Raw genomic sequence first — 12,778 nt, 5'->3', positions numbered from 1 at the left:
TCCTCGACGGAGTAAGGAAGGTTGCGGGCCTTGAGGAAGTGGTAGAAACGAGTGACCCCCCAGGTGGCAGAGGTCCTCGTGGAGGGCTTGTAGACGGTCCACTTGTACGTTGGCACATGTGCCGCGAGATAGGGCATCGGATGGCTCGTTCAGCTTTCCGGGCCGGACAAGACCTCATAATTGAAGGTGGAGAGTTCGACCCTCCACCGCAAGATCTTGTCGTTCTTGATCATGCCCCGCTGGGGGGGCTGGGTCTGTGGTCCCATTTCTTCCCCGGAGATAGTGGCGACCCCGCGGGACTTGCACACCGTCGCGTAGTGGCCCTTCTTTCGGCAGCTTTTGCAGGTAGCCGCGCGGGCCGGGCAGCGCTGCCGAGGGTGTTTCGGCTGGCCGCAAAAATAGCAGCAGGGCCCCCCCCGGTTGGTCTGGTGATTTGGCCGTGCAGGTTTTCGGGGGTGGGGGGGGGGGGGGCGGAGAGTCGATCGCAGTGGGGATCCACGGAGCCCAAGGGGCTGTAGTGCGGTCGGGGGCGTAGGCGCGGGCGTTACGCGAGGCCACATCGAGGGATGCCGCCAGGGCCCGAGCTTCTGTAAGTCCCAGAGATTCTTTCTCCAGAAGCCTCTGGCGGATCTGGGAAGAGGCCAAACCTGCCACATACGCATCGCGGACCAGGAGCTCTGTGTGTTCACTCGCTGTTACCGCCGGGCAGTTGCAGTTTCAACCCAGGATCTGCAGGGCGTTATAAAACTCGTCCAGCGATTCCCCCAGAAATTGTCGTCGTGTGGCGAGCTGGTAGCGAGCAAAAACCTGGTTGGCGGGCCGGATGTAGATATCCTTCAGCGCGGCGATGGCATCGGGGAAATCGTCCTCGTCCTCGATAAGAGAGTAGACGTCGGGACTCACCCTGGAATAGAGGACCTGCATCTTTTGTTCGTCACCGGTGTGCTGGGGGCCGTTCGGAGGTAGCCCTCAAAGCATGCCGCCAGTGTTTGAAGACAGAGGCCGAGTTAGCTGCTTGGGGTGCGATGCGCAGGCACTCCGGGGTGATGCGGAGCTCCATGTTCCCACGTCGTTTTTTCTTTAATTTAAGTCTGCTTAATAAATTGTTGTACCGTCAGTATGACGCGAGGCAGGTTGAAGTAATCTCAATTGGAGGCTTTATTAAGCAGAACTTGATCCCCAGCAGCGTGGTTACAGAATGCAGCTGCTGAGGGAAATCCGGGTTCTTATACCGGCATTTCTGGGCGGAGTCCAGTAGGCGGCCGATCCTATCAGGACCTGGCATCCCTCCACCAATAGCCTGTCGACACGTGGTGTACCGTATTACCCCTAATACATACCACCACAAACAGCAATGGCAGGAGTTTCTGGGAGTAATTGAGGACACAGTACAGAGGTTCATCCCGAAGAAAAGAAAGGTTATCAGAGGGGGGATTAGGCAGCCATGGCTGACAAAGGAAGTTAGGGAATGCATCAAAGCAAAAGAGAAAGCCTACAATGTGGCAAAGAGTAGTGGGAAGTCAGAAGATTGGGAAGGCTACAAAAACAGAGGATAACAAAGAGAGAAATAAGGAAAGAGAGGATCAAATTTGAAGGTAGGCTAGCCAGTAACATTAGGAATGATAGTAAAAGTTTCTTTAAATACATTAAAAGCAAACGGGAGGCAAAAGTAGACATTGGGCCGCTCCAAAATGACGCTGGTAATTTTGTGATGGGAGACAAGGAAATAGCTGAGGAACTAAATAAGTACTTTGAGTCAGTCTTCACAGTAGAAGTCATGAGTAATATACCACCAATTCCGGAGAGTCAGGGGGCAGAGTTGAATATGGTAGCCATCACAAAGGAGAAAGTGCTAGAGAAACAAAGAGGTCTAAAAATTGATAAATCTCCGGGCCCAGGTGGGCTACATCCTAGAGTTCTAAAGGAGATAGCTGAAGAAATAGTGGAGGCGTGAGTTATGATCTTTCAAAAGTCACTGGAATCAGGGAAATCATAGATTATCATAGAATTTACAGTGCAGAAGGAGGCCATTCGGCCCATCGAGACTGCACCGGCTCTTGGAACGAGCACCCTACCCAAGGTCCACACCTCCACCCTATCCCCATAACCCAGTAACCCCACCCAACACTAAGGGCAATTTTGGACACTAAGGGCAATTTACCATGGCCAATCCACCTAACCTGCACATCTTTGGACTGTGGGAGGAAACTGGAGCACCCGGAGGAAACCCACGCAGACACGGGGAGGACGTGCAGACTCCGCACAGACAGTGACCCAAGCCGGAATCGAACCTGGAGCCCTGGAGCTGTGAAGCAATTGTGCTATCCACAATGCTACCATGCTGCCCCTTTCCCAGAAAGTCCCAGAGGATTGTAAAATCGCTGTTGTAACCCCCCTGTTCAAGAAAGGAACAAGAAAAAAGATGGAAAATTATAGGCCAATTAGCCTAACCTCGGTTGTTGGCAAGATTCTAGAATCCATCGTTAAGGATGAGATTTCTAAATTCTTGGAAGTGCAGGGTCGGATTAGGACAAGTCAGCATGGATTTAGTAAGGGGAGGTCGTGCCTGACAAACCTGTTAGAGTTCTTTGAAGAGATAACAAATATGTTAGACCAAGGAGAATTTAGGAGGCATGGTTAGTAAGTTTGCAGATGACACCAAGATTGGTGGCACAGTGGATAGTGAAGAAGGTTATCTAGGATTGCAACGGGATCTTGATCAATTAGGCCAGTGGGCCGACGAATGGCAGATGGAGTTTAATTTAGATAAATGTGAGGTGATGCATTTTGGCAGATCGAATCAGGCCAGGACCTACTCAGTTAATGGTATGGCGTTGGGGAGAGTTATAGAACAAAGAGATCTAGGAGTACAGGTTCATAGCTCCTTGAAGGTGGAGTCGCAGGTGGACAGGGTGGTGAAGAAGGCATTCGGCATGCTTGGTTTCATTGGTCAGAACATTGAATACAGGAGTTGGGATGTCTTGTTGAAGTTGTACAAGACATTGGTACGGCCACACTTGGAATACTGTGTGCAGTTCTGGTCACCCTATTATAGAAAGGATATTATTAAACTAGAAAGAGTGCAGAAAAGATTTACTAGGATGTTGCCGGGACTTGATGGTTTGAGTTATAAGGAGAGGCTGGATAGACTGGGACTTTTTTCCCTGGAGCGTAGGAGGCTTAGGGGTGATCTTATAGAGGTCTATAAAATAATGAGGGGCATAGATAAGGTAGATAGTCAACATCTTTTCCCAAAGGTAGGGGAGTCTAAAACTAGAGGGCATAGGTTTAAGGTGAGAGGGGAGAGATTCAGAAGGGCCCAGAGGGGCAATTTCTTCACTCAGAGGGTAGTGAGTGTCTGGAATGGGCTGCCAGAGGTAGTAGTAGAGGCGGGTACAATTGTGTCTTTTAAAAAGCATTTAGATAGTTACATGGGTAAGATGGGTATAGAGGGTTATGGGCCAAGTGCGGGCAACTGGGACTAGCTTAATGGTAAAAACTGGGCGGCATGGACTGGTTGGGCCGAAGGGCCTGTTTCCATGCTGTAAACTTCTATGATTCTATGAATTCCCATCCTATTCATGTATTTGTCAAGATGCCCCTTAAATGTCACTATCGTCCCTGCTTCCACCACCTCCTCCAGTAGCGAGTTCCAGGCACCCACTACCCTCTGCGTAAAAAACTTGCCTCGTACATCTACTCTAAACCTTGCCCCTCTCACCTTAAACATATGCCCCCTAGTAATTGACCCCTCTACCCCGGGGAAAAGCCTCTGACTATCCACTCTGTCTATGTCCCTCATAATTTTGTATACCTCTATCAGGTCGCCCCTCAACCTCCTTCGTTCCAGTGAGAACAAACCGAGTTTATCCAACCGCTCCTCATAGCTAATGCCCTCCATACCAGGCAACATTCTGGTAAATCTCTTCTGCACCCTCTCTAAAGCCTCCACATCCTTCTGGTAGTGTGGCGACCAGAATTGAACACTATACTCTAAGTGTGGCCTAACTAAGGTTCTATACAGCTGCAACATGACTTGCCAATTCTTATACTCAATGCCCCGGCCAATGAAGGCAAGCATGCCGTATGCTTTCTTGACTACCTTCTCCACCTGTGTTGCCCCTTTCAGTGACCTGTGGACCTGTACTCCTAGATCTCTTTGACTTTCAATACTCTTGAGGGTTCTACCATTCACTGTATATTCCCTACCTGCATTAGATCTTCCAAAATGCATTACCTCACATTTGTCCAGATTAAACTCCACCTGCCATCTCTCCGCCCAAGTCTCCAGACAATCTAAATCCTGCTGTATCCTCTGACAGTCCTCATCGCTATCCGCAATGCCACCAACCTTTGTGTCGTCTGCAAACTTACTAATCAGACCAGTTACATTTTCCTCCAAATCATTTATAAATACTACAAACAGAAAAGGTCCCAGCACTGATCCCTGTGGAACACCACTGGTCACAGCCCTCCAATTAGAAAAGCATCCCTCCATTGCTACTCTCTGCCTTCTATGACCTAGCCAGTTCTGTATCCACCTTGCCAGCTCACCGCTGATCCCGTGTGACTTCACCTTTTGTACTAGTCTACCATGAGGGACCTTGTCAAAGGCCTTACTGAAGTCCATATAGACAACATCCACTGCCCTACCTGCATCAATCATCTTTGTGACCTCCTCGGAAAACTCTATCAAGTTAGTGAGACACGACCTCCCCTTCACAAAACCATGCTGCCTCTCACTAATACGTCCATTTGCTTCCAAATGGGAGTACATCCTGTCTCGAAGAATTCTCTCCAGTAATTTCCCTACCACTGAAGTAAGGTTCACCGGCCTGTAGTTCCCTGGATTATCCTTGCTACCCTTCTTAAACAGAGGAACAACATTGGCTATTCTCCAGTCCTCCGGGACATCCCCTGAAGACAGTGAGGATCCAAAGGTTAAGAGGTGACTTAATTGAGTCATACAAGATGATCAGAGGATTGGATAGGGTGGACAGTGAGAGCCTTTTTCCTCGGATGGGGATGTCTAGCACGAGGGGACATAGCTTTAAATTGAGGGGAGATAGATATAGGACAGATGTCAGAGGTAGGTTCTTTACTCAGAGAGTAGTCAGGGCGTGGAATGCCCTGCCTGCAACAGTAGTGGACTCGCCAACACTAAGGGCATTCAAATGATCATTGGATAGACATATGGACGATAAGACAATAGTGTAGATGGGCTTTAGAGTGGTTTCACAGGTCGGCGCAACATCGAGGGCCGAAGGGCCTGTACTGCGCTGTAATGTTCTGTGTTCTATGTGGCTGGGTGTTTTTCATGCCAAATGGCACAACTTTGAATTGGTATATACCATCTGGAGTCACAAAAGCTGAAATCTCCTTCGCTCTTTTGGATAAAGGTACCTGCCAGTAACCTTTTAATAAATTCAATTTGGAAATAAAAACTGATTGTCCCACTTTCTCAATGCAATCCTCCAAACATGGGATAGGATAAGAGTCCGTTCTTGTAACTGCATTAACCTTTCAATAGTCCACACACATCCGTTGGGTAAGATCTGGTTTAGGTACCATCACTATGGGTGAGCTCCATTGGCTGCAACCCACTTCAATTATGTCATTTTTAAGCATAATCTCAATCTCTCTGTTAACCTGTGCCAATTTTAAAGAGTTAAGTCTAAATGGAAGTTGTTTGATTGGAACAGCATTTCCCACATCTACATCATGTGTAGCCATTTTAGTACTCCCAATTTATCTCCACAAACTTTTTAACATAACATAGAATTTACAGTGCAGAAGGAGGCCCTTCGACCCATCGAGACTGCACCGGCTCTTGGAAAGAGCACCCTACCCAAGGTCAACACCTCCACCCGATCCCCATAACCCAGTAACCCCACCCAACACTAAGGGCAATTTTCGATACTAAGGGCAATTTATCACGGCCAATCCACCTAACCTGCACATCTTTGGACTGTGGGAGGAAACCGGAGCACCCGGGGGAAACCCACACACACACGGGGAGGATGTGCAGACTCCGCACAGACAGTGACTCAAGCCGGAATCGAACCTGGGACCCTGGAGCTGTGAAGCAATTGTGCTATCCACAATGCTACCGTGCTTGCCCATGAGATATCAATAACTCTTTCAGGTCAGTTTGTTTTTCCTCTGGAAAGTAACTCAACAATTTATCCCAATTTTTAAGAAGATCCTCATTTTCCAATTTAATTTGAGGTATGTCAAATTCCGAGTCATCTGGATTTGGTTCATCACTTTGAGTTAGAATCATTAAAACCTCCTCCTCTTTCTCTCCCCTTTCAAAGTACCTTTTAAGCATATTCACATGACACACTCGGTGAGTCTTCCTTCTATCTGGTGTTTTTACCACATAATTCACATCACTGAATTTCCTTTCAATCTGATATGGTCCACAAAACCTAGCTTTTAAAGGTTCACCTACCACTGGTAACAACACTAAAACTTTATCCCCACTGGCAAAACTACGAACTTTGGATTTCTTGTCCGCCACCCATTTCATCACATTTTGTGCAACTTTTAAATGTTGTCTAGCCAATTCACCTGCTCTATTTAATCGTTCCCTAAAATTTGACATGTAATCCAATAATGTAATTTCCGATTTCTCACCCACCAATTTTTCCTTAATCAATTTAAGTGGTCCTCTTACCTCATGACCAAAAATTAGTTCAAAAGGACTAAATTTGGTTGACTCATTAGGTGCATCCCTAATTGCAAACAGTACTAATGGAATTCCTTTATCCCAATCCTCTGGATAATCTTTAAAATAAGCCCTCAATATTGCCTTTAATGTCTGATGCCACCTTTCTAATGCTCCCTCCGATTCTGGATGGTATGCAGTTGATTTAATTTGTTTTATTCCTAAACTATCCATAACTTCTTTGAATAACTTTGGGGTAAAATTTGATCCTTGATCCGAGTGTATTTCTGTGAGTAGTCCATATCTAGCAAAGAATTTAAGTAACTCTTCCACAATCTTTTTAGCTGTAATATTACATACTGGAATGGCCTCTGGAAACATAGTAGACACATCCATTATAGTCAAAAGATATTGATTCCCACTTTTTGTTTTAGGAAGCGGTCCTACGCAATCAATTAGGACCCTTGTAAAGATTCCTCAAATGCTGGAATGGGTATTAAGGGCGCTAGTTCCATCACTGCTTGAGGTTTCCCTATCACTTGACATGTGTGACATGATCGACAAAATTTAACTACATCTTTATGTAGTCCAGGCCAATAAAAATGTTTTTGGATTTTAGCTTGAGTTTCCCTTATTCCCAAATGACCTCCCACTGGTACCTCATGTGCAACTCGCAAAACCTCCTTTCTATTCCCTACCGGCAATACTACTTGATGAACTTCTGCCCACTTTTCATCCACCTGCATATGTAAAGGTCTCCATTTTCTCATCAAGACATCACTTTTATGGTAATAACACTCTAGTATACATCAGATTCCTCTTCCGTGTATGCTTTCTGATACATCCGTTTTATTTCTATATCTTTTTGTTGTAACTCTGCCGCCAATTTTCCTGAACTAAAAATATCCGACTCATCCTCCATCTGTTCTTGTTCTTTTTCAACCATCTGATCAAAAATCGTTTCTGATAATTGCACTTCCACTTCATCTTCACTCTCTGATTTCTCCTCTTGTCTTAACCTGTGACTTTGCGACCTTGTTACTACACAATCCGGAAAAATCCCAGGATATTCGTTCTTCAACACTTCAGTTGTCTGATTTTCCACTGGCTTATCCACCACAGTAGGCATCACTCCCACCTGCGATCCAGCTATATCGGGTGCAGAGGAGATTTACCAGGATGTTGCCTGGTATGGAGGGAAAATCTTATGAGGAAAGGCTGATGGACTTGAGGTTGTTTTCGTTGGAGAGAAGAAGGTTAAGAGGAGACTTAATAGAGGCATACAAAATGATCAGGGGGTTGGATAGCGTGGACAGTGAGAGCCTTCTCCCGCGGATGGAAATGGCTGGCACGAGGGGACATAGCTTTAAACTGAGGGGTAATAGATATAGGACAGAGGTCAGAGGTAGGTTCTTTACGCAAAGAGTAGTGAGGCCGTGGAATGCCCTACCTGCTACAGTAGTGAACTCGCCAACATTGAGGGCATTTAAAAAGTTTATTGGATAAACATATAGATGATAATGGCAGAGTGTAGGTTAGATGGCTTTTGTTTTGGTGCAACATCGTGGGCCGAAGGGCCTGTACTGCGCTGTATCGTTCTATGTTCTATGTTCTATCATTACCCAAGATAAACTGTATTCCTGGACAAGATAGTTTATCTATTACTCCTACTACCACTTCCCCACTCTTCACTGGACTGTCCAACCTTACCTTATATAATGGAACACTACTCCTCTCACCCTGAATTCCACATATCACCACCTTTTCTGCCAATATTCTTCCCAGACTACATAACTCCTCATCTCTTACCATTAAAGATTGACTAGCTCCCGTATCTCTCAAATTCTGACTTCTTTACCTGCTGCTCCTGATACACATGAGTAAACTTTACCCACACAAGTAAATTCTTTAAAGAGATCTGGCACCTTCTTATCAATCACATCTTGAACAGGCTGTACAATCTTTTGCACCTCCTTCGCTTCACTTGGGCTTTCGTTGACCACTTTAACAGACCCCACTGTCTTATCCTGTTTTACACATCAGCCTTCCCAGTGCTTTTCTTCAACCACCAACACTGTGACTTTACATGGCCTAGTTTATTACAGTGAAAATATTTGAAACTTTTCATTTCTTTTCCACCCTCCTGGATTTCTTTTTTAATCTGAGGTACACTTCCTTATTATCTCCCATCAGATCACCTTTACCTTTACCACTTGAGTATTTCTCATGTCCCCAGTTTCTATCCCTCACAGGCTGAAACTGATGTTGGAAACCAAGCTTTGATTTATGAACTAATTCATAATAATCTGCCATTTCCGCTGCTAACCTCGCAGTTTTAACCCTCTGTTCTTCCACATGAGATCTCACTACATCAGGAACTGAATTTTTAAACTCCTCCAAAAGTATAATTTCTTGAGAGCTTCATACGTTTGATGTACTTTCAAAGCCCTTATCCACCTATCAAAATTACTCTGTTTGGTCCTTTCAAACTCCATGTATGTTTGACGAAATTCTTTCCTTAAATTTCTAAACCTTTGTCTGTAGGCTTCAGGCACTAGTTCATATGCACCTAAGATGGATTTTTTCACCTCCTCATACGTCCCAGATACCTCCTCCGGTAGTGATGCAAACACTTCACTATTCCTCCCTATCAGCTTTGTTTGAATCAGTAATACCCACATGTCCTGTGGCCATTTCATTTGTTTAGCTACCTTCTCAAATGAAATGAAAAAAGCTTCCACGTTCTTCTCATCAACCTTGGCAATGCTTGGACATATTTAAATAGATCCCCACCAAGCCTTCGACTATGATGCTCTTTCTCACTATCCTCATCACTATCAACCAACTGTAGGTTTCCCTTTATGTCTGCCAATTTTAACTGGCTGTCATGTTTCATGGTCATTTTCTGAAGTTCAAACTCTCTCTTTATCTTTTTCCCTGATCTGTATCTCCCTTTCTCTTTCTTTTTGTTCTGCTAGGGCTATTCTTTCTGCTTTCCTTTCTTCTCTCTCTTTTTCCTCTCTCTCTCTCTCTCTTTCTTTTTCCTCTCTCTCTCTTTCGTAATCAAGTTGCTTTAATTCTTTCTCATGTTCCATTTGTTTAATTTGTAACTGAATTTTTGCTATTTCCAATGAGTCAAACTGTCTCTCAGGCAACTTTAAATGCTTAGCCACTGCCATAATAACCTCATCTTTTCGCACTTTGTCAGGTCATGTTACCTGCAATGTTTTTGCCAAATCTAACATTCTGCTTTTAGTCTCTGTCCGTAAGGTACTGCGTGTGACCGTCTCCACCCCCAAAAACTTCAGAACCTCTGAAAGAGCCATTGTTCACAACACACACCCCACTTAAACTGGAATACCACACCTGATAAGCAACCACAATATGCTCACCCCTCACTGTCTTTAAGTTCACTAAACCAATCCAATAGATAGACTTTTATCCCGGACGAGCCCCCAATTTGTTATGAGCCAGGGTTTAGAGAACCCCAAAGTGTATCATGGAGTTCACCTGACCCACAACCTTGAATGGATGGTGGTATGGGGAGCACACGGCCCACTCTACAGGTGTGATACAGCAGAAATGGAAAAGTAATTTTTAAAGCAAAATAATGTTTATTCTTTGAACTCAAGTTAACCTTTTTAAAACATACAGTGAACATCTTAGCAACCATCAATTCAAATACAACCCCCAAAGAATACAACACTAAGTAATCCTTTAAGCTTTCCTTTTTACATCCATACGACTTAAAAACAAAACCTTTAACAGAAGCGCGTCAGGTTAAAGTCACTACTGAAAACATTTATAATTCTGAATTCACCAAATGATCAAGAGATAGTCTTTTCATGACAGAGAGATCAACAGTACACCTGCTCTGTCTGGCTTCAGCTCCAACACTGAAAATGAAACTAAAACACATCCTGCCTCAAACAGCCTAAAACGAAAGTAAAAAGCTGACAGACAGCCCAGCTCCACCCACTCTCTGACATCACTGCAGTAATAAACACCCAAATATTTCTTAAAGCGACACTCTCATGACACAATGAAAACAACAAAGAAATCTATTTCATTTTTAACAACTATGGCAAGTAGCTTGAAAGCATCCTTTGGAGTTCTAATAAACTAAATAAACTAAACGTGATTATTTAAAGGCAAATGTCCCATGTCCCAACCTGGGGCTGTTTAGCACAGGGCTAAATCGCTGGCTTTGAAAGCAGACCAAGGCAAGCCAGCAGCACGGTTCAATTCCCGTAACAGCCTCCCCGAACAGGCGCCGGAATGTGGTGACTAGCGGCTTTTCACAGTAACTTCATTCGAAGCCTACTTGTGACAATAAGCGATTTTCATTTCATTTCATTCATGTATTCACAAGGTCTTCAGTTTATGATTCAGAAGCGATGTTCATTACGGATCCCGAGTCTTACCTTAATAACCTGATCCTGGATTATCACCCTCCCAGCAATTACCAGGGCCAGGCCGACTCCCAGTAACAGGAGCCCAGCGAACAGCAGCAAGAAAACTCTGTTTCTGGGCAGCCTCATTTCACCAGCTCCTATCTCAATCTGCTGCTAATCAGGTGTGATCCTTGAGAGGAATTCACAAAGTTGTGATTTACAGCTGTTGTGCCAACCTCTGACCAGTTCCACCCTGACCAATCTCGAAAGATAAAGAGGAATAAAATGAAGCAGTAAAAAGATGTGTGACGAATAGAAGATAGAAATTACATAGAGGAACCAAACTGAACTTTAAAAGGAACACGGGAGAATTGAATAAGGGCTTGGGGAGAGCTTGAGATGATATTAACGATTAGCATTAAAGGGCCACAGTACTCTAAATGTTAGAGTATAATGAAAGGAAGGAAATGATCTTGTGGAGGCACCGGGCATAGGGCAGAGGGCAGAGGGCACAGGGCATAGGGCAGAGGGCACAGGGCACAGGGCACAGAGTACCTTTATCTTCACAAAAGAGAATGCTGTCATGCACGAGTTAAAAACTGTTTGGAATAATGTTCTTATTTCCCATGGAACTGCTTTTTCCTTCTGAGGGGTGAGTGATTGATTGATTTGATTTATTGCCACCTGTACCGAAGTGCAGTGAAAAGTATTTTTCTGCAGCTGAGGGAACGTACACAGTACGTACATAGTAGACAAAAAAATAATCGACAGAGAACATTGACAAATGGTACATGGACAAACAGTGATTGGTTACAGTGCGGAACAAGGGGCCGAACTAAGCAAGTACATGAAGAACATTGTTAGTAATTATATAAGAAGAGGAAAATAGTTTTAGTCGGTCAGAACGCTGGTAGGAGATAAAAGAAAAGGGACAGGGGGCGAGAGCTCGCCGAGAGTCGCCATGCTCCACGCGCCATCTTGAAATGCTGTGTATTAGAATCAGAGAATTTACAGTGCAAAAGGAGGCCATTCGGCCCCTCGTGTCTGGAAAGAGCAAACTACTTAAACCCACAACCCCACCTAACCTTTTGGACACTAAGGGCAATTTATCAAGGCCAACCACCTAACCTGCACATCGTTGGACTGTGGGAGGAAACCCACACAGACACGGGGAGAACTCCATACAGTCACCCGAGGCCGGAATTGAACCCGGGACCCTGCAGCTGTGAGGCAGCAGTGCTAACCACTGTCCTATGTCTTTATTCATGAACGGAATGATCTGTCTGGACTGTACGCAGAACAATACCTTTCACTGTACCTGTGTACACGTGACAATGAACAAAATCCAATCCAATCATATTGCAACAACAAAATAGCTCCTCTAATCTCCACTAGTCCCACTTCCCAGCAATTCGCCCACGGCCTGAACTCTGACATTTCAACGGCTCATCCAAGTATTTTTACAGGTTGTGAGGTTTGCTGCCTCATCTCCCCTCCCGGACAGGGAGAACATGCCAGATTTCCACCCCTCTCCCGGGCAGCGAGTTCCAGATTCCCCTCCCCCTCCCGGGCAGCGAGTTCCAGATTCCCACCCCACTCCCGGACAGCGAGTTCCAGATTCCCCTCTCCCTCCCAGACAGCGAGTTCCAGATTCCCCTCCCCCTCCCGGGCAGCGAGTTCCAGATTCCCATCTCCCTCCCGGACAGCGAGTTCC

At 45.1% G+C, this 12,778-nt stretch overlaps 1 protein-coding gene across 4 annotated transcripts in view; it reads right to left on the bottom strand.

Annotated features, from left to right (window-relative positions):
- The window catches only part of scarb1 (scavenger receptor class B, member 1), a 505,970-nt gene that overhangs the window by 175,396 nt on the left and 317,796 nt on the right, over positions 1-12,778 (bottom strand). Inside the window, exon 1 of one of the 4 annotated variants that reach the window (XM_072510169.1) lies at positions 11,095-11,266. The exons of the other annotated variants lie outside the window; for them this stretch is intronic. Coding sequence (XP_072366270.1) covers positions 11,095-11,211 — 117 coding nt within the window. The 5' untranslated portion in view covers positions 11,212-11,266. Of the gene's footprint in view, positions 1-11,094; positions 11,267-12,778 lie in introns of those variants that run through there. 4 annotated transcript variants of the gene reach the window in all.

Source organism: Scyliorhinus torazame, chromosome 1, assembly GCF_047496885.1.
Source record: "Scyliorhinus torazame isolate Kashiwa2021f chromosome 1, sScyTor2.1, whole genome shotgun sequence".
NCBI classification, from domain to species: Eukaryota; Metazoa; Chordata; class Chondrichthyes; order Carcharhiniformes; family Scyliorhinidae; genus Scyliorhinus; species Scyliorhinus torazame.
The sequence above is the reverse complement of the archived record's forward strand: the minus strand, read 5'-3'. Positions and strand labels throughout refer to the sequence as shown.